Raw genomic sequence first — 20,748 nt, 5'->3', positions numbered from 1 at the left:
CTCACTGTCCTCCATCCCATTCCCCACTCCACTGACCAGACTCTTTACCTTGCTTAAAAGCTGAGTTGCCATAGACTGCTCCTTACAATCTGCTTCCTAAGCCTTACCCGCCAGCACTGCTAAGATACTTCATTTAGATACCCTGAAAGAAGCTCAAAAACCTTTTTGGAACATAAAATATACATATTCTTGCTCCCTGGAGTGTGATTCTAAGGACCCGCTGACTTAAGGGTCTGCATCGCCCAGGATCTTATTAAAAAACAGAATGTCAGGTCCCATCCCAGACTTTTTTTTTAATCAGAATCCTCATTTTAACAAACTCTCTGGGCTATTTATGTGCACATTAAAGTATGAGAACCACTAACTTACAAGTTTTTTTTTTTTTTTACTAAGTGAAGAAATCAGAGGTAAGGGTGATGAAGCCAGAGCTCAAGTAATATTTATAAATGCATAAAGTCATGTGGTCTATACTTAATGGGGGCGGGGAGGGGGGTATAATGATTTTGAAGAAGCCAAACAGAGGATAAGTGGATCAAGTGGAGATTTTTAGTGTATAGGTACCAGACGGATTACTTACTCTTCCACCACCTCTCCTGCCTCCTTTCATATCACTGTCCGCATCAAAAAAATCAAAGGCCAGACTCTGACCTTCCTTTCCAGAGGGCTAAAGACCAAGCAGGCCTCTCCTGTCCCCTAATCTTTATTCATTCTTTAATCAGTCCAGGTATCACTTCCTCCAGAAAGCCCACCCTGCCACCCTGCCTCTGCCTTCCCCTTCATGCTTGCACCAGGCCATCTAAGCACTTTAAACCTTGTACTGTCATTGATTAATGGGAAGCAATACACAGCTGTCCTGAAGGGCACAAGCTCTAGAATCAGATAGACTCAGGTCTAAATCCCAGCTCCTCCTCCTACAAGATGTATGACTTTGAACCGGTAACCTCTCTGTGCTTTAGTTTCCTCACCCGTAAAATGTAGCTAATGATAGTGATTTACTGTCCAAAACTGTTGAGAAGAATAGGTGAATTAATACATAGAAGTAATGTGTGCCAAACCTCACCTGTTCCCAGTAGCCCGCTATAAACAGCGAGTAGTAGATAGCCGCAGCATTCAGATACTGGCTGGCCAGTGTTGGGCCAAGAGGAAACCCAGGCCCTTGCGGATCCGGGACTCATTCCAGCTTCTGCTGAGCTTGGGGCTTGCGCCCTTGCAGATAGGGGCGGGACTGTCTAGTTGATTGACGGCGGGTGCCCCGCCCCGGGCGTGACGTCGTCTTAGTGTTGTTGCTGAGGCCGCACGTGGTCGACAGAGTCCGCCTCAGACTCCGCTGTGCTCGGCGTCCCCAGCACCAGCTACTGCCTTCCTCCTCGTCCCGCTCGCTATGTCCACATCCACGAGCTGCCCGATTCCCGGGGGCAGAGACCAGCTGCCGGACTGCTACAGCACCACGCCGGGGGGCACGCTCTACGCAACTACCCCGGGAGGTCAGCGGGCCGGGCTGGGGTCCACATGCAGCAGGCAGGCCAGGAGTGTGTGCTGTCGCGGGGTGCGGGTAGGGAGGTTGCGTCAGGGAAGTGCAGGCCTTGGACTTGTTCTCGGGCTCCTCTGCAGGTTGTAGCTTGAGGGGGCGGGGTGAGGGGCAAAGCCTCATTTCCGGGTGACCGGGCTGAAATCCTCACTGGCCTGGGTCCTCGGAGCTTTGCTCACCCAGTCCTGCTGACTTTGCCTATCCCGAATAGGAGCAGAGGCCCCAACTGACAGTCACCTCAGTAGGAATTACCAGGTCTTGCAAAGCAACTAGACCAGGTGGGGCAGTTGAGGGCAAAGACTTGGGGTATCTGTGGCTGGCCGGTTTGGCGAGCAGTGCAGGATCATGAATTGCTAGGCTCCACACACCCAAGGGTTGGTGCCACGTGGAGACCTAGGGGACGGCTAAGCACAAGGGCAGGGCCCTTGAGGACAGGATTCTTTGCCAAGTTCCTTTAGGCTGGGCTGAGTCTGATAGGACTTGGGAGGGGTCAGAACAAGAACAGCATGTCCCTGTTTCATGGGGAACACAGCTCCTCCCTGCAGGGTATCAGAGCCCAGGTGGGGGCACTGGGTGAAATGCCTTCATATCTGTTTCTTGGCTTCCTGATCCAGGCTGGAGGTCTAGGCCCCACCTTGTGAACCAAAACAGTGAAGTCACAGAGCTGGACAGGAGCAGCCTTAAATTCCTGAAGCCCCCCTGAACCAAAAGGTCCCGCCTGGACCAGCTGGGATGCCCCACTTAGCTACATCTTGGTTAGGCCTGGACATCTTAGTGCTTTGAAGGCTGGTCAGCTGAGGTCCTCGCTGGGCTGCAGACCATTAGCCCTTTGCAACAGAGAAACGCGATTCCCTGGCCCCTAAAAGGCCTGTTTCTGGGCCCCCAACAGTTCTGTTCCCAAGCTTCTGCCTCTTACCTAGGCCTTACCCCTTGACAGGCACCAGGATCATCTACGACCGAAAGTTCCTGCTGGAGTGCAAGAACTCCCCCATTGCCCGGACGCCCCCCTGCTGCCTCCCTCAGATTCCCGGGGTCACAACTCCAGCAGTCCTACGCTCCAAGCTGGAGGAGCTGAAGGAGCAGAAGGAGACAGAGGAAGAGATACCCGGTAAGGAAAGCAGGCCTGAAAATTAAGAAATGTCTTTGAATCCAAATGCCCTGGTTGAGTAGAGTGGGTTCAGTTTCAAAGGCTGCCTGAGACCCTCAGCCCAGCAACCTGTCCTGCCTTTTCTCTCTCCAGATGACGCACAATTTGAAATGGACATCTAATCCAGTGCAAATGGCCCGTGTATGGAGTTAGAGGAATCTCTCATGCCGCTGCTGCCACCCTCTCTTCCTGGGGTTATCCAAAGGCCAGCTGGCCTCATCTAATTTGGAAGGGAGTGACTTGGTTTGGGCCTCCCTGAGTTCTGGGGCAGCTAAACCAGGGATAGGAGCGGGCAACGTGCCAAGCCCTTAGCTCTACTTTCTCTTTGGTCTGTAGGCACTCCTTTCAACTCTTAGCCCTCCATGCTCAGGGGCTAAGGCAAAGACTGGGGGACGGAGTGTGTCACTTTCTTACTGCTTAGTAAACATTCAAAGAAATGCCTTGGCTCGTGTTCTCCTCAGTGCCCATCTTCCCATCTCAGCCACACAGTCAAGGGTCCCTGCAGACCTGGTTAGGATCAGAGGTCCCAGGTCCTTGCCAGCTCTGGTTGGGCCTCCTTCCAGTAGCAATTAGAGCCTTCAGCAGGCTACAAGGCAGGTTCCAGGAGCCACCAAACCGTAAACAGTACTAGCCTGACCCCTGCCAAGGGCTGTTCTAGGCTTTCCAGGAAGCAGTCTTCTTGCAATTAATTGGGCCTCTCCAGTAACCCCTATCTATTCCAAAGCAGGAAAAAAGACAATCCCCAAGACTTTTAGCTTCCCCACCCTCCACCCCTAGGTCTCTCCCCATGCCTTTCCTGCCTTCCACCTCTAAGTACCAATTCCCTTATTCCAATACTAAGCCCTTCTCACAAGCCCCTTCCACCTGGTTCTGTTGTCCTTAAAGGATCGGAAGAGAACTTAAAGCCCAAATTGAGACCCAAAATGAGACAGCAGCTTATTTGGTAAGTCACATAATCATATCCCCTGCCCTAAGAAAAACAAATCATGATCTCATCTCAGCATTCACATCTTTTTCATTCACAGCTATGTTCTAATCTCTGTAGCACTTGCATACCTCAGGAGGATGCAGTACAAATAGAGCAGTCTCTTTTTTTGAGGGAAAATTCCCCCCATGCTATCTGAACCTCTGTTCTTATGCTGAAATGAAATCATCCAAAGATGGGGCTACTCAGCCCAGCAAGGGATGTGTCTGAGTCTAAACTGGGGGGAAATGGCAGGCAGTAATCTGGTTGTGCCTGGCAAAGCCATTCATGATTAATGAGGGGACAGATGTTTTTAGGGTGATCAAGGAGTACGGCAATCAAGAACACCAGAGGGACCATTTTGGCATAGGAAGGGCTCTTCTACCCAGGGCCCACCACTGAGATGTTTTTATTGAAATGTGTATGTTATAGGTAACAAGTGATCCTCCCTGTGATCCAGGTGGGACCTCTTCCCCTAGAGGTGGTCAGGCCAAGGACCCAAATTGGGCAGACAGTCTCCCAAGTGTTAAAAGGGAACCAAATAAGAGAAGGCCTTCCACAACAAGGCATAGATGTTGTGAGGTGAGTCTGGGGAACCCACAGGATTATGGAGCCTGCCGGACGCCTGGTACAGTCTGGTTCTCCTCAGCTGTGGCTGTAGATTTCTGTCCGTTGGCTTCCTCCTCTGAAGACAGACTCCTCTTTTCTGCAATTAATCTTTTAACTCCCACCATCCACTGACTGACTTCAGTCACATGGTCAACCATGAGTGAGCGGTGTATGTCATCTGCTGCATCCCACCGGTGATTTGAAAGCTCTGAGGAGAGAGAGAGAGAGAGAGAGGCTGGGAAATCAATCTGAGGCAAAAGACATAGCTCCCACTCCTCCCCTCACAACCAGTCAAAATCCCAGTACCTATTCCAGCTCAGCCAACCATGCCAGGATAAGGGACTTAGGCTGTAACAAGGGACCCACCCATACCTTGCACCAGCAGAGCCATCCTCTTCTTCACAGGCGTTGACAGCTTCCCTCCAGCCCACTGCTCCCGCAGCAAACCCAGGCGTCGGCTGATGTCATCAAATACCTGCTTCTGTGAGACAGAAAGCCCCTCCAAGTCAGTGCTGCCAGCCCAACAGGGCAGGGGGAACAGTGCTGCACAGGACGCACCTGCTTTCTCTGGCCCAGGAACTTTACACTTAAGAGCTCTGATTCTCTACCCTAAGGTCAGAGGCTCCACTGAGAATCTTGGATCTCCTCCCAAGAAAAAATGCATGTAACCCTGGAATTTAAAAATTCCCAGAGTTTCTCAGACTCTAAGAAACTCATTCTATAGTGCTACTTTACAAATAAGAAAACTAAGACCAAAGAGGTGAAAAGTACTACGTTACTTTTCCTTTAAGAGACCCCAGGTCCCTTACCTCAACAGAACTTAAGAAACACTACAGGTAGAAAAGGGGGGTTTTCCTCTCCTCCCTGAGCACAGAATCAGCAGGCTCTGCTCTAAACGGCCTAGAGATCCTAGAGGCATGAAAATCAAGCAATTATCACTAATGGCTGCTGAATTCAATTCTGGTTTTTATAAGCCTCTTCTACTGACTAGTCTTTAGAAATCCCTTGAATCTTCCTGAAACCCTATGTTCATTTTTCTGGAAAATCCTTAGCAGGTTACAAAGGGGTCCATAACTCAAAAAGGGTTAAGAGCCACTGTCCATAGGGTCAGGGGGTCTACCTTTGGGAGCATCTGGCTGTTGATAAGACCCCTCCCCATCACTCCACTGGTGTGCCAGGGCTTACCTCTGTGTGGCCTTGGCAGTCCTCCAACGCCTGCTCCAAAGGTTGCAGCACATCTTCCAACAGAGTCTCACACTCAGTGACTGGGACATCTGTGGGCTCCACACAGGAGGCAGCACAACTCCCCACAGGTGGAGGCCTGGAAGCTTTGCTTGAAGGAGGTGGAAGCCCCACTGGGGTCACCCCAGAAGTCTCTGAGGTTGGGACTGAAAAGATAAAGCAGGATCAAGCAAACATGGCTGAAATAGGTAAGAAACTCAACTCTAACTTCATCCCTTCTATGGAGAGCTACTCTGTTAAACAACTCCTTCATTCAAAACTATATATTTATGAAGTCCCTACTACGTGCCAGACAGTGTGAGGCAACAGACCAGACAGATCAGGTTCCTGACCTCAGTTTAAATTCCAGAGGAAGGGAGAGGAAAAAAACACAAGAAAATTACAAAATTATGTTGCATGCTACAAAGAAAATGATGTGCCTAGACTGTGTTCAAGGAAGGCCTTCTGAATGACATCTAAGTTTATCCCAGCCCACCCACTATGTGACATATGGCAAGTTACTTTTAACCTCTGAGCGTGGGTTCCTCTTTTGTAAAACAGGAATATCACAGTAATAGCACTTATTTTACAGGGTTGCAATGACGATTAAGAAGTGCAGCTGTTAGATTAGTGTAACATGCTCACGACATTAGGAACTGATGGCTGAGACAGATGCAGCCATGAAGAACTAAAGGAATTGTGTACTAGGTGGAAGTAAGAGCAGCACCCAGAGGCAGGAAAAGAAGTTCATTCCGTATGCTCTGTGAAAAACTGATGAGAATGAGTCAAGAATGGAGGCAGCGACACCACTTGGGAAGTTAATGGAGCAGCTCTGGGAAGAGGATGCTCGTATGGATTCAAGTGAAAGACTAGATGAGGGGAAATGAAGTGGTCTGAGATTTATTTCAGAGGAGGTAGCAACAGGGCTTGGTGGACTGGGGGTGAAGAAGGGGAGTCCAGGACGTCTCCTGGCTTCTGACTTCAGTAATGAGATGGTGGAACCGCTACAAGAAGAGAAGGCTAGAGGAGAAAAATATTCTTAGGCATCAACATCCACATGGAAAATTAAGTCATCTAATAATCTGGCCTGTTGGTTTCTTGATCTCACCTCTAATGATCATTTTCCACCCATTTTCTCAGCCCTTCATTTCCCTTCTGTGTTCTCAACAGTGTATCATCTCCAAAATCTGACCATCTCTCTCCTCCCTTTCCAGCTAGCTACTCAGACTTTGCCATGCATTTAAATCACTCCCTTATAAACACTTACCTCACTTATCCCCTCCCATTGTCCCACTTTCTTGGTAAACACAGCTTGTCTGCACTTGTCGGGAGGAAAAACAGAACCATGCTGAGTTACCCCTTAAATTCATGAGTACAGATTTTAAAAGGTCTCCAACACTGCCTGGAAATCTTACACTTTTCCTCATTTTCTACTCTTCACAACAATTTTCATATCTTATTTCTCCTAAACTTTTACCTTCTTTCTCACTATCAGTTCTACTAACCCCACCTGTATGGTGGCCACTTTCTTCCTCCTCTAATAGATGGGATTCCTGCTATCAGAGGCCATCTCTCCAGCTGAACTCTGTACCCCAGTCTCCCCTGCCTTTTCTAGGCTTCTGTCCTGCAATTAACCTTTTTCTCCTGCACCATCAGTTTCTCCCACTCTCCTGAACCATACCATCTGCATACAAACTAGCTCTAGTGTATACTGTCTTAAAAACAAAAAACTTCCTTTACCTCACATTCCATCTTCAGGTACCCCCCACACACCCCATTTTTCATCTCTACTTCATAGCAGAATTTCTTGAATGAGCTGCCTGTACTTACTTCTCTGCCTCTTCACATTCTGTCCTCAGCCCACTCCAGCTGGGTTTCTGTTCTTATCACTCCATGGACTTTTTAGGGTCATCAGTGATCATTATGTAGGTCAAAACTTTTCTCTTACTTGACCTCTATGCTGCATTCACCACGGCTAAGTCAAGATTCTACTCTCTTCTACAGTAAACTTTACTTTTCTTTTTACTTTGGCTATTTCTGTCTCCTTTGCTAATTCCTTCTCTACTCAACCATGAAATACTAGAGAACGTGCAAGCTCTGTCCACACACTCCTTGGGTAACCTTAGTCACATTCATGACATCAAATGGTGATTCGTTTCTGTAATTATGGCCTACACCTCTCCCCAAAATAGCAGCTGAAATTCAACATGGCCAAGACAGAAAGCTTGCTTTTACCCTCTCCCAAAATCACTATTCTCCAGGCTTCTCATATCAATGAACAATACCAGCCAGTTCCTCAAGCAAAAATTCAAGTTACATTGATTCTTCTTGCCCTTGCCTCCTATATCTGCTCATTCCTACTTTCTCCATATGTCCCATATCCATCCAATTCCTCCTCTCACCCTTGTCCAAAACATCATTAAATCCTGCCTATGTTACCATAAAAACCTCTTGACTTTCCACTTCATCCCTAAAATCTTCCACACAGCAGACACAATATTTTTTAAAAATGTAATTCAGTGTTTCTTCATCTGGGAAGATTTTGCCCCTAGGGCAAATGTCTGAAGATACCTTAGCTGTCTCAACTAGAAGGGTGCTATTGGCAACTAGTGGATAGAGGCCAGAGATGCTGCGAACATCCTACAGTGTCCAGGACAGTCCCTCAAGACAAAAAATTAAGGTTAAGAAACACTTTAGCTTATATCACTCCTCTGCAGTGTTAGGCTGTGGTGAATACAGGGATGCTAAAAAAGCTGAATCTGAGCCTCTTTCTCAGGGCCACAGCCCCACCTATTGGCATGAGAAATGCTCAGGTAAAAAGGCAGCCCTCAACTACTTTAAAATTTCAATGGCTTCCAACTTTACATAAATTAAAATACAAACTCCTTATCCTGGCTTACAAAACCCACTACGACCTGGCCCATGCCTACTCCTTACCACTATCCTTAGCCCTTACCACTATCCGTAGCCCATCGTGCTCTAGCCACGAGATGGTCATTGTTCTCTAGGCATTTGTTCTAGTAATTTCCAATGCCTGTAATGCATCTGATCTTTGTGGAGATAGCTTTTAATCATCATGCAGATTTCAGCTTAAAACTCAACCCTTCAGGTACCTCTCTTAGTTACCTGGTCACTCTCACATTGTTTTATTTCTCTGCAGAGCCCTTACCACTATTTCATTTGTCTGTCTCCAAAGGGAAAGTGTGGACTCCATGAAAACAGTAACCTTTTTGTCTTCTTCACTGTTCGTCTAGTTCGCCCTCAGAAGTGCCAGACTCATACCTGGTGCTCAGTAGATGATAATGAATGAATGCATGCATCACGCATAGGTAACACGTTATGTCTGAGATGCTTACTGTATAGCAAAGTGAGGATGTAGAACAGACAAATGGATTTACACTATGGTGTTTCTGATAGAGATCCAGGTTGGAAATAAAATCTGAAAATAATTTGAGAGTAAAAACTACATTAAAACAATAGGTCTGCATGAAATCACTTTGGATGGAAACAGAGAGCGATTATTTTGAAACCAACGTACCATTTATTTACCTGGGCAGTAGAGCATCTCGGAAAAGGGCCTGCCCCGAGGCTCTTTCTGAGGATCCAACCTCAGGAAATCCTCAGAGGAGCAAAAAGGGCCCTTGGGCCAAGCTTATCCCGGGCACTGCCCATTCTCAACCGCTCTCGGCGCCCAGGGTCCCCCACACACCTCTGGGTGCTCCATCCTGGGGAGCGGCGACTCTCTTGGTGAGCGGAGTGCGCTTGGGTCCGCCGGCCTGGGTCTGCAGCCCGTAGGAGAACTGCGGCGGGTCGTTCCAGCCGCGCTCCTTGTTGCCTGCGAACGGGAGGGCATGTGTGAAGCGAGCCCGGGGGAAAGGGAGGATCCAGCCTGGGGAGAAAGGTGGACCCAGCGTCTCTAGCCCCCCACCACGCTCACCCGGCTTCACGTACAGCTCCGCCATCTCCACTTCCGGACGCCAACAGGGCAACACGTCACTTCCCAAGCGCCCCGCCCCAACTTTGTTGCCTGGAGCACTCTGGGTTGGACGGTTCAGAACCGCTAACAGCCGCTGCGCGGACTCCGCACCCACATCCTCCGGTTAAAAATGCATCGAGGTCCTTCCTGACCGCAAGGCACCAAACGGGACTGTCTTTCAGGAGGAGGCGCTCTAGGAGCCCTAGTCCCTTCTGCGTCCGATCTCCATATCTCAGTTTGCTCTCAGGATTGTTTAAACCACCACAAGTTCTTGCCCCACATATACCTCTCTGTGAACTAGGCAGGTAGACTTTTAGAACCTGGCCTCTGACCACTGCCCTGCACATTGAGGCTCTCTAGGCTTGGTAACTAGTACAGAATTCCTTTGCACTCAGGTGTCAACTCTTCAGGAAGCCTAGTACTGCTTCAGGCTAGGTATGTCTGTCTCATCTGAGCTCTCACAACCCTCAGATTTCCTAGTTTTACTGTATATTATCTTCTCTCTTGTTTATTTGACTCTTGTCCATCTCCCTTTCTGACATTCTCAAAGAGGAAACCCTATGTTATTACATCTCCAGTGTCTGGCTTAGTGCCTGGCATAGAAAAGACCTTAGAAAATATATTTGTTGAATGAATGAACTCAGACTTCCATCAGGCAGCCACCAACACCAAGCACACACTTCACACAGGTTATTAAACCCCCAACCCTGTCCCAAGCCCAATATACTCACACCCTGTGAGGTCACTGAAGGATTTTTATTTGTACTGATTTTACTATAAAGTGTTGCTGAGGTAGAGCCAACTGTCTGGGGCTGGACAGGGACAAGGAACATGGACCCAGGAAAAGGAGAGCCAAGAACCTACCTAGGTTGGGGTGCAGGGTCTCTGCCATCCATTTAAAGAATAAACTGGGCAATAAACAGAGGCTGAAAAAGGTCGAAGAGGCAGTCAGAGAAGGCTCCAAAGGGGGTAAGAGGCTACAGGCCCCTGGGGAATGGAGGAGTACAGAGTTGAGCATGGACCCAGAGCATCCTTTTCCAGTCCTCCCAGATCAATTTAGGACATATGGAGCAGAGAGGGTTTCAGCCGGAAGGCATCAAGAAAAGAGAAGACACCCCGCTTTCGAGGGGCTGTTCCTGTACCCCCAATCCCTCCTTTCAGCAGGGGGAGAGGCAGGGGACCTCCTGGGGAATCCACAGAGCTGGTCCGCTTGAGCCGCAGGCGGGCTCGGGCCTGGGCACCCCAGGCCTTGCCTCGAGCTGCAGAGGCCACAAGACACTTCTGGTACTGAACCTAGGGAGAAGGGGAATGTGAAGATCCAGCTCCTTTCTGTCCCTGGACTCCCTGAAAGCTTCTGCAGGACAGGGGATTTAAGTTTTAAGTTTGATATGACACTTGTAGTCTGCCACATCTGGAGCACCTACAGCATTCCCAGGTACCACAATAACAAAAACATAAAACTTGACACTTACTGAGCACTTAAGGAGGACAGGACACTGTGCTAAATGCTTTGTATAATGTAATATAATCCTATTATCAGGTATTATAATCCCTATTTTGCCAATGAGGAAATTGAGATTTAGGGAGAACACGTAACTTATCCAAGGTCACCTAGCCAGAAAATGGTAGAACTGAGATTCAAACCTAGTTGTCTGCAGAACCTATGATCTTAACCAAACCTACCACTAGGCTGATTCTCCTTCATCTCTCATTGGAATAGACTGGTCCCTGGCAAAGTGGATTCCCTTAGTCAAGAGATCTACAACCCAAACTCCATTTCCAATGCAACTGCCTCAATCTTCTCTCATTTGGACTCAGAAGATCCTAAAGTCTTCCTACTTCTTGTTTCTTCCAAATCTTTTACTCATACTACAGCTTAAGTGGTCTTCCTAATCCCCAAACCTGACTTCACTGTCTTGCTGAAAACCTTTCAATGGTTCAATGTGCCTTGGGATTTAAAAAAATATATAAAAAATTGCCATCACCTATAAGTTCTTCCATCATGACCTGGTTTCTGCCATCTCTCCCTCTTTCACTCCAGATACACTAGATTCTTTCAGATACTCTAATTCACTAATACCTCTCACCTTCCCAGATGTGGTTCCTACTGCTCTTCACCTTGCTAACGTTCTCCTTGGAGCTTCAACTCTCTTTCCTATCACTTCTTTCAGGTTGTCTTCTTGAACTCCTGAAGGGGCTGTCTCCTCCTTCATTCTGTGCTGTACCTCCTTCTAGTCTGTCTGCTCTAATATAAGGCTGTGCCCTCATACTCCTGAATTCCCAGGGTCACATCTGGTGCCTGGTACCCTGCAGGCACTCATATTTGTTGAGGGAATAAGCTGAAGAGTACAAGTGTCCCACAATTAAATATCCAGAGATACCAGGAAATAATCTAAATGAGACCCCCAAAAAAGACAATGCCTACTTTACAGGGCACAGCTCCTATATCATTCCAGCTGAATGTTGAAATTCATACATGTGGACCCAGTGTCAGAGCTTCTGATATTGTAACAAAAATAGGAATAGCAATTATTATGTGAAATGTCCTGGCCTTAAATACTGGCAACTCATTAAAAACTTACTAAAAATATCATGAAGGCCAAATAAAACACTAGTGAACCATAGTCAGCCCTGGGATCACTGGTTTGTGATTTCTAGCGAGATTGCCAATCCTGAGCCCCAGTCACCAGTACAAAGCAGGTACAGGGCAACCCCACCCACCATTCCCACCCCAACTCACCATGCAAGCAGCCTGCACAGCTTCAGAGAGTCCCCCTGCATGGGGCTGGCACCAGAAGGCTGCGCACTGGAAGCTCTGATGGCCCAGGTCAGCAATGAGGCCAAAGGTGTGTGGGTCACGGCCAACGCCAATAAAAGTCACAAGGCGCACAGGGCACTGCCACAGTGGCTCCTCCTCTGCACCAGCCTCTGCCTGCCCACACCAGGCCTAGTCACTAGAGGGCCAGGCACTGGCTGGACCCACCAAGCTCTTCCAGCAGCAACGACCCCCCGGCATCCCTGCCCACCCTCCAGCTTCCAATTTCACCTTCTGGTACCTGAATGGGATGTGCAGTCATGAAAGAGTCAGACACACTGAGCATGGCAGGGATCCAGGCATCCTGATCCCCCCGGGTGGTGAGGATACCAATGGCCTCGTTCAGTACATCCATGCCTGAGGGGACATGCCCATGAGGGTACCTCTCAAATGTAAAGAAGGGATCTGCAGGAAGTGTCTAGGCCCCTCTCACTAACTTGGGATTCAGAGCGATAGGAAGAGAATACCTGGGGCTGGGTTTAGAATCCTGAGTTGGGAAGGGTGGTACATCCGGGCCATACGGGGCCAGGGAAGCACACTGAGAAACAATGGTAGATCCTACCTCACCCACCTTCCCCTTGCCTTATGCAGCCCACCGCCCCATCCAGCCTGCTCAGTCCTCACCCATGGCCTTGGTGACTGGCAGGGTCCCAATGTACAGTGCCTCATACTTCTGAGCAGCCTGGCTCACTGCATCCAGCAGCTCCACTGAAATATACACACCAAGTTGGCCTGGGTGCTCTCTCAGTGACCCCTTTCCCCACCCTAGTAAGAGAGCCAGAGCTAGCAGAAAACAGAAGACTACAGATGCACCTGGGACCAGGACACCTCAGAAGTCCCATATTCTCCAGGAGAGTACAAAATAACCAAGACCCCCTCCCCGTCTTTCACTAAAATAGCTTTTTGCTGCAATGCAGCACATCCCTCCCCATACCTTGCCGTGGCAGGTCTTCAGGGGAGATGGGGTCTAGAGAACAGCAAGGTGAATCACCATTGACTCCTACTCGCTCTGACAAGATCTGAAACACAATGCAGCTAACTCAAGGCACAGGAGAGAAGAGTGGAGCTAAGGGAGCCCGTACCACCCTACCCTCACCACCTCAGCAGCTTTAGACCAAGCTTCATTACACATTCCCTGCCCCACTCCTGGCCCTTACCTGGGCACAGAGCCCATGTAGGGCACTGGCAATGGCCTTGGCAGGGACGTCACAGCGAAACACATGGCACTTGAGCATACAGCTATCTTTGTCACCCGCCACAAATGCGAAGTCCCTGGCAGGTAAGAGATGGGGCTAAGGCTGGGGCAGGGGCAGAGATGGTGCTGGAGTAGAGACTGCGTAAGGGCAGGGGTTTGTAGTGCCTGCAAAAGGCTAGAAAGTCAGGCAAGAGATATGGCAGGGATGGGCATGGAGATCGGGGCTGGGGCTCAAGGCACTTGGCTGTCACTCACCTGTCACTATTCCGGAAGCATGTGGGAGCACAGAAGAGAATCAGCTCAGCCTCTCAGGATCTCCCCCATCTGTCCCTGCTGAGCTGGGCCCACCCTCCCCAAGCAGGGCTGGACCAGGCAGGGGAGGCAGAGCTTGGGTCCATGTCAGAGGATCTGTGTCCAGGGGTTCAAGTACAAGGGGTCAGCATCAAGTGGGGAGCACAGACTGTAGGGAAAAGGAGCAACTTTCATTTGGAGGGATGTAGGGTCCTCACCGGCCCTTCGAGCTGCCTACACCCCATACACGGATGTGCACCAGAGGCTGGCGGTGGATCAGACTGTGGTCCAGGGGATTCACCAGGCTCATGGCATCCTTCTTCAGGATCATCAGCATGTTCTGGCCCTGCCAAGGACAGAGGGCAGCACAAAGCTCAGATGAAACTGGCTTCCATGAGGAACAGGCAATTCAGGGACAACTACTTCTGCTGAATCCTGGGCTGAACCCCTTAAAGGGCTAGCCAGCTCACCTCACCCCAGGCACCATCTGGAGGCTGGCCCCGGCTGCGGGTCTGGGCCAGCTGCTGGATGCAGTTATTGACTGCAATACTGCTCTTTCCTGGTACCAGGTCCTCTTCGGGTATCTCTACCCAGCCCAGAGAGCGGACTGCAAAGCACTGATGGGTTGTGAGAAAGGACAGGAGGGCCCTGAGTGAAGAGAGGTGGAGTAGGGTGGGAGATGCCACAGGCTCCACACACATAAACCCTCTGAAACCTCTTCACCCTTGATCATCTCTGTTCAGCCCAATCACACCCCTGACCTTTCCCTTGGGACCCTCCCCAATGCCATGAGCTGGCCCTCAGGCCTAAGTCACTACCTTAGCCCCTGGCTCCATGCTCTGGATGTAGGATTCCTCACCATACCAGGACAGAGAGTTACTGGAACAGAGCAGAGCTAGTAAGAGGACCACACTTCCTACAGAAGGGACACTGCTGAGGCCCAGAATACTTAACGAGCACAAGAGGTGAGATTAGACCCAGAATATATAGTATCCCAAATACAAAACCAGAGCAGGACAGGACCCAGGACATGTTAAATAAATGTAACATAAAGTGTGACTCAGAATTTAAAGAAAAATTCAGGACACAGGACACAGAAGTTGTGAACACAGAGCACAGCCCAAAATCAGGATAAGGGATTCTAGAACACAAGATGCGAACCTCCATTGACAGAGCCCAGGACAGGGACCAAGGTCTAGAACATATGTCACACAACCCAGAATAAGGAAAAGAACATGTGGCAAAACACAGCTTGGAACAAGGGACAAAACTCAAAACACTGAGTCAAGTACATGGGACAGAGCCAAGAGCACAGGATAGAGCCCTAAACATGGGAGTCCAGAACCTGGGCTGAAGAGCAGACTGTGGGTCCAGCTGCATCTCTCAGTGCCATGGAACCCCAAGCCTTTCATTTGGCTTGGCCTATCCCTGTTACCTCCGGTCCAGTGAGCTCTCCAGGCTGGAGAAGGATCTCCCCTTGGGGGGACGAAGTCCCCAAATCCCTTCCGTCCTCTGTAGAGAGGGGGCTAGGTCAGTGCAGCAACAGGCCTAAGTACATACATGAGCTCAGGCCCCCTCCTCACACTCCACCTACCGTGCCTGGGTCCTCAGCATCTCCTGGCTCCCAGGTTGGGCGCTGCCACTGGGTGCTACCGCTGGGTACATGCCAATAGTAAGTACCTGCAGCATCATGGATCTTCCTCCAGCCAGGGGGCAGGCCTGGCTCCCCCTCCAGACTCTGGTCGCCCCATAAGTCATCTACAGGAACACGGAATGGAAAGGGGTAACAAAGGATTGGAGGAGGGCATATTTGTAGGTTTAGATAACACCCTGTCAACTCTCATAGCTGATGGTCCAAGTTCGCAATGTTGGATATTGCGGTACAAAGATCAGGGTTCATTTGTGCCCTGGTTCTTACCCCGAGACGTATCCCCCTCCCTGCATTTGTGCCTCTGGTTACTTTTCGTGCTCCCTCATCCCCTCAGCTCCCAATCCTCCCACAAGGCCCTTCCGTGCACACCATCGCAGTTGACCAGAATGATGGCCAGCATGTAATCCTTGCCCAGCATAGCCGCGGCCGCGTCCCAGCCGGCCTGCGCCGGCTTGTACTCTAAGCCCAACTCGACCTCCCGAGCTGCTGCGGCTATAAGCCCAGCCTCTCTGCGCTGGAGTGAGCTGGGCCAGCGGGCGCCGCAGAAAAAGGAGACAAGGTAGCGGCCGGATCCTGGGGTTGAAAAAGGATGAGCCTGAGCAGCACCGCCCGCGGAGGGGTGGTGCGTGTATACAGGCGTCTGGATCCCCAAATGGGTGCGCGTTTCCGTGCGTGGGTCCGGGGGAGGAGCACTGACGCCAGCGAACGGCCTACACCACCCCGCAACCACAGTCTCATCAAGCAGCGAACGACCTGCCAGACAAACGCGCGCCGCTCTCAGACGCGCACGAGTGAGATCATCGCGCCCAGGAAGTGTGCGCGCGCGCAGACGCAGCCTGGGGCTTGAAGGGAGGGGTCACGTGGGAGTATCTGCGGGCAGGAGACCGCCGAGGCTCGGTCGCCACGAAAGGGCCTCCTTCCTTTTCAAAATTGCCCCGGAAGTTCCTCTGCCCTTAGTGAAGATGGCGATAGCACTTGACATAAGGTGGGTGGCGGAGGCGGGGAGGCTGCGCCTGCGCAACAAGTTCGACGGGGAAGATGGCGAATGACAAGGTGAGTGACCGTGAGAGTGATCTGCAGTAGGGATGGTGTCCACACCTTTTTTGTCCTGGGGGACACTATACTGGAGTGGATCATGTGTGGCGGTGCCCTTACTTCCCCTGGGGGGCGGACTTTTGCGCCTTTCGTCTGGGTGTTGCCGCTGGGTACGTGTCAATAGTAAGTACCTCTAGTGGGGAGTAGAGTGGCGGAGCACTATGCGAGGCACGTGATGTCGGGGATCCCCCAGGTATCTCCTCCTGGGGACCCTCACTATCCATAGTTACTTACACTCAAAACCTTTTACTTTGGCACACTGCTCACTCTGCTTCATTCTCCAGCCCCTCCCAGAGACACGTTTCCAATTCACGCTGACACACCCTCATTCAAACACTCCCTTGCGCAATTGAATTTTTTACTTATATGCAATCAAAATCACTCAGTTCATTTACCCACAGCCCTCCTCCTTCCCCACCATGCGCGCGCCTGCATGCCTACAGTCACACATTCAGTTTGAGCTGGCCTTTGGAAAGGAGGAGAAGCCAGAGCAAAAACCACATTTACCCCAGAATTGTCCAGGGAATTGTCTCAGGCCGTTACTTACCATTGGTCTGGAAGTTAAGCAGCACTCACTTTTGCTAAGTACTTGCCATCCCCTGTTTTAGGCCTTGGGCCTCAGTAGACAGAACAGACTGGTCCCCACTTCTAGGTAGCTTATAGTGGAGTCATTCGTGCTTTCCTGATAGATATAATTTAAGATCTCCTCACTCTTCTTCCTGCCTTCCCTACACTCTGCTACTATGTAAAATTCATGAGTTGTTTTAAGTTACTGATGCCCATCTCAACAGTCACCCCCTCCTTGGCCACCATGTGAATTCCATCCTTTTCAATGTCACCGGCATCTCAGGTATTATAGGAGGAGGTTTCTCAGGCTTTCCTCCACTCCAACCTCTGATAGACTTGAGCAGGAGATGGGGCTGGGTCTGTCTGTTGGAGCCAGTCTCTCCCTTGTCCTAGGATTCTCTGCCCAAGCTTAAGGACCTGACGTTTCTCAAGAACCAGCTGGAGCACCTGCAGCAGCGTGTAGAAGACGAAGTCAATAGTGGTATGGGCCAGGTAAAGTTGCAGCTGCCCCCCCCCACCCCGCTTATGCTTCATTGCCCAATATGCTTTTGAATGGATGGTAGAGATTTATTCAGCAAATGGTTGTTGAGGGCCTGTTCTCTGTGACTTCAAGGAAAGTTTCCCTGAGAACGTGGCAGTTGAACTGGGATCTTAAGTAGGAGTTGACTAAGTGAAGAGGGAAGGAGGGAACATTCCAGGCAAATAGAACAACATATGCAAAGCCCTCGTGGTGGGAAGTAGCATGATAAAGGGATGAAAACTGTTCAGTTTGGCTGTAGTAGTGGGAGAACATTATAGGAAATGAGGCTAGAGAAGCAGGTAGGGGTCAGGCTCCTCAGGGACTTCTCTGGCCCTGTGGCAATAGGGTTCTGTGTTTGGAACCTTTTAACCCCAGCGTTCTGAGATTGAGTGATTAGGACTCCTAGATTCTTTTTCTGCTTCCAGAACTTTGAGAAAAATCTTTGGAGAGAATATTACAGATTTCCAGAGCAAGATTGAGCAAGTGGTGGGATACTCTAAGCTCAGCTTAAGTAGCTCCTGATTAGAGAAGGGGAGAGCCTGCTGAGTTTTCTCCTGAATCTTCCTTTACAGGATGGGTCGCTCTTGTCCTCCCCATTCCTCAAGGGTTTCCTGGCTGGTTATGTGGTTGCCAAACTGAGAGCATCAGCAGTATTAGGCTTTGCTGTGGGCACCTGCACTGGCATCTACGCAGCTCAGTCATATGCTGTGCCCAATGTGGAGAAGACATTGAGGGACTATCTGCGGTCACTGCGCAAGGGGCCTGACTAGCTCTGGATTCCATGGGGGAGGCAGGATGAGCAACTCGAGCCTGCAGGTGGAGGCCTTTCGACCACGGACACCATATCTGGCTTCCCCAGCTCTCACCCGTTTGCCGTCTCCAGCTCTCCTGCCACCTTCATCTTCGCATCCCTTCCTGCAGAGGGTGGACAGTGGCTCATCAGCCAGCACACTGGGCTTCTTCCCTCGCTAACCCCATGAGACTGGCCCCAAGACTGTGGCTTCTAGGGCCACCAGCTCCTTTCTAGCCCTGACTGTGGAGTTTGCAGCTGACTATGATCCTCAGTATTGTCTCTGGCAATGTACCATGGCTCCTCTCTCCTGGGAACTGGCTCCATACCTTGATTTTCACCAAACGTGTCACGATCTTCACTGCCCCTTTCTAGCTACACAGGCCACCTAGGGTCTGGTGTGGGCATGAATATAGAGGACGGGGGTGTGCCAGGCCTGGGCCGTCCCAGGCAGGCTCGCTGGACCCTGATGCTACTCCTGTCCACTGCCATGTATGGTGCCCATGCCCCATTGCTAGCACTGTGCCATGTGGATGGCCGAGTGCCCTTCCGACCCTCCTCGGCTGTGCTGCTGACTGAGTTGACCAAGTTGCTGTTGTGCGCCTTTTCCCTCCTTGTGGGCTGGCAAGCATGGCCCCGGGGGGCCCCACCCTGGCGCCAAGCTGCCCCCTTCGCACTATCAGCCCTGCTCTATGGAGCTAACAACAACCTGGTGATCCATCTTCAACGTTACATGGACCCCAGCACCTACCAAGTGCTGAGCAATCTCAAGATTGGAAGCACGGCTCTGTTCTACTGCCTTTGCCTCCGGCGCCCTCTCTGCACGCCAGGGCTTAGCACTGCTGCTGCTGATGGCAGCAGGGGCTTGCTATGCCACTGGTGGCCTCCAGGACCCTGGGAGCACCCTTTCTGGGCCCCCTCCAGCAGCTGTGGCTGGCCCCATGCGCCTGCATATTACTCCACTAGGACTGCTGCTGCTCATCCTGTACTGCCTCATCTCAGGCTTATCGTCCGTGTACACAGAGCTGCTCATGAAGCGACAGCGGCTGCCCCTAGCACTTCAGAACCTCTTCCTGTACACTTTTGGCGTGCTCCTGAACCTAGGTCTGCATGCAGGTGGCGGCCCTGGTCCAGGCCTCCTGGAAGGTTTCTCAGGATGGGCAGCACTCGTGGTACTGAGCCAGGCACTAAATGGACTGCTCATGTCAGCTGTGATGAAGCATGGCAGCAGCATCACACGCCTTTTTGTGGTATCTTGCTCACTGGTGGTCAATGCCATGCTCTCAGCAGCCCTGCTGCGGCTACAGCTCACAGCTGCCTTCTTCCTGGCCGCACTGCTCATTGGCCTGGCTGTGCGTTTGTACTATGGCAGCCATTAGACCCTGACCACCTCCACCCTGACTCCTGGCCCCATAGATTGAGTGCCACCATTAAAGTCACCTCCCAGCGCCTCCCATCCCCTCAGCAGCCCTGTAACAAGTGCCTTGTGAGATAAGCTGCGGAAGTGAGAGCAGCCAGGTTAGTCTCTGGAGGTGGATAGATAAAGGTGTACTCCTGGGAGACTTGAAGAGTGGGTTTGGTTAAGGAAATTCTTAACTCGCCCCCAAGTTGTTCTAGACTAAGGAATTGGAGGAGCATCAATACTTAGGCCTGAGAAATGACCCCATCCCTGATGGAGGAGGTTCCCTGCCTCAACCTGCATGAATGCCTTGCTTAAAGTGGGGGCGTGGGCAACAATTGGTTTCCTTTGCCTACCGTCACCCTAGCAGACCCACTTCCTCCAGGCCTGGTGCCGGCTCCCTCAGCCCAGCCATGGTGCATGACTCCTTCATAAAGGCTAGTCACCCTCTCCCTCCACTGTCCTACAGGGAAGTCCAGTTGCCACAGATTCCGTACCCACCACCCTGTCCACTCTGCCTAGCTCCCCTTATTCCAACAGCGCCTGGAGACAGTGCCCCCTACTCCCTCCAAGTGCTGCTCTCCACACCCAGCCTTTGTTCTGGAAACCCCAGAGCGGTTGGGGCTTGATTCATCTCAGGGAATGTTGCCCCTGGGCCCTGGCTTAAGCCTACACTCCTGACCTCTCTGCTCACCCAAAGGCCCTCTTGAAGTCCACTGCCCCCTCTACAGCTCCTAGGAGGTGCCATCCTTCCCACTGGGTCCTGCCCCTGCCTAGCAGTGTCCCAGCTCCCAACAGCCATGGAAGCTCTACATGGAGTGACCTGGGACCAGGCACAGGGAAACTTGTATAGTTCAATCAGTGTGTCTAACTACATAAGCAATAAGGTTAATAAAATGTTCTGGGGTGTACGTGGTTCTTACAATCGGCCATGGTTGTCCTGTTGTCTTCTGTGTAGCATAGCTCCTCTCAAACAATGT

At 50.8% G+C, this 20,748-nt stretch overlaps 5 protein-coding genes and 1 long non-coding RNA gene across 9 annotated transcripts; 3 read left to right on the top strand and 3 right to left on the bottom strand.

Moving 5' to 3' along the window:
* EIF4EBP3 (eukaryotic translation initiation factor 4E binding protein 3) lies at positions 1-3,114 on the top strand. Its single transcript, XM_016166335.2, has 3 exons — positions 1-1,484; positions 2,466-2,636; positions 2,769-3,114. The coding sequence occupies exons 1-3, from the start codon at positions 1,382-1,384 to the stop codon at positions 2,795-2,797; spliced, it is 303 nt and encodes a 100-aa protein (XP_016021821.1). The 5' UTR covers positions 1-1,381; the 3' UTR covers positions 2,798-3,114.
* Positions 3,115-3,998: 884 nt separating this feature from the next.
* On the bottom strand, positions 3,999-9,516 carry SRA1 (steroid receptor RNA activator 1). The gene is made up of 5 exons (XM_016166319.2): positions 9,407-9,516; positions 9,179-9,304; positions 5,434-5,636; positions 4,621-4,729; positions 3,999-4,456 (listed from the first exon to the last, which is right to left on the bottom strand). Exons 1-5 carry the CDS (start codon positions 9,429-9,431, stop codon positions 4,245-4,247), a joined length of 675 nt encoding a protein of 224 aa, XP_016021805.2. The 5' UTR covers positions 9,432-9,516; the 3' UTR covers positions 3,999-4,244.
* LOC118605291 lies at positions 6,434-9,172 on the bottom strand. The gene is made up of 2 exons (XR_004952042.1): positions 9,008-9,172; positions 6,434-8,908 (listed from the first exon to the last, which is right to left on the bottom strand). It is a non-coding gene; the product is annotated as an uncharacterized LOC118605291 (long non-coding RNA).
* On the bottom strand, positions 9,499-16,234 carry APBB3 (amyloid beta precursor protein binding family B member 3). 4 transcript variants are annotated; one of them, XM_036224683.1, is made up of 13 exons: positions 15,767-15,962; positions 15,341-15,504; positions 15,182-15,258; positions 14,565-14,625; positions 14,217-14,363; positions 13,965-14,092; positions 13,711-13,716; positions 13,418-13,532; positions 13,195-13,279; positions 12,885-12,968; positions 12,502-12,617; positions 12,186-12,377; positions 9,499-9,592 (listed from the first exon to the last, which is right to left on the bottom strand). In XM_036224683.1, the coding sequence occupies exons 1-13, from the start codon at positions 15,813-15,815 to the stop codon at positions 9,530-9,532; spliced, it is 1,287 nt and encodes a 428-aa protein (XP_036080576.1). In that variant the 5' UTR covers positions 15,816-15,962; the 3' UTR covers positions 9,499-9,529. The 4 variants fall into 4 exon arrangements, with proteins under 4 accessions (XP_036080576.1, XP_016021814.1, XP_016021816.1 ...); XM_016166328.2 differs by lacking the exon at positions 9,499-9,592 and adding an exon at positions 10,183-10,738 and having other exon boundaries at positions 15,767-16,234; XM_016166330.2 differs by lacking the exon at positions 9,499-9,592 and adding an exon at positions 10,183-10,738 and having other exon boundaries at positions 14,217-14,394.
* Positions 16,235-16,344: 110 nt separating this feature from the next.
* On the top strand, positions 16,345-20,698 carry LOC107521545 (SLC35A4 upstream open reading frame protein-like). Its single transcript, XM_016166334.2, is given in 4 exon segments — positions 16,345-16,398; positions 16,400-16,450; positions 17,453-17,551; positions 18,152-20,698. Coding segments are annotated over 4 exon segments (387 nt in total). The 5' UTR covers positions 16,345-16,359; the 3' UTR covers positions 18,350-20,698.
* Positions 18,744-20,698, top strand: SLC35A4 (solute carrier family 35 member A4). Its single transcript, XM_016166332.2, is given in 2 exon segments — positions 18,744-19,182; positions 19,184-20,698. Coding segments are annotated over 2 exon segments (972 nt in total). The 5' UTR covers positions 18,744-18,775; the 3' UTR covers positions 19,749-20,698.
* Positions 20,699-20,748: the final 50 nt, after the last annotated feature.

This window comes from Rousettus aegyptiacus, unplaced genomic scaffold (genome assembly GCF_014176215.1).
Source record: "Rousettus aegyptiacus isolate mRouAeg1 unplaced genomic scaffold, mRouAeg1.p scaffold_m13_p_7, whole genome shotgun sequence".
NCBI lineage: Eukaryota > Metazoa > Chordata > Mammalia > Chiroptera > Pteropodidae > Rousettus > Rousettus aegyptiacus.
This window is presented reverse-complemented; position numbering and strand designations above follow the sequence as displayed.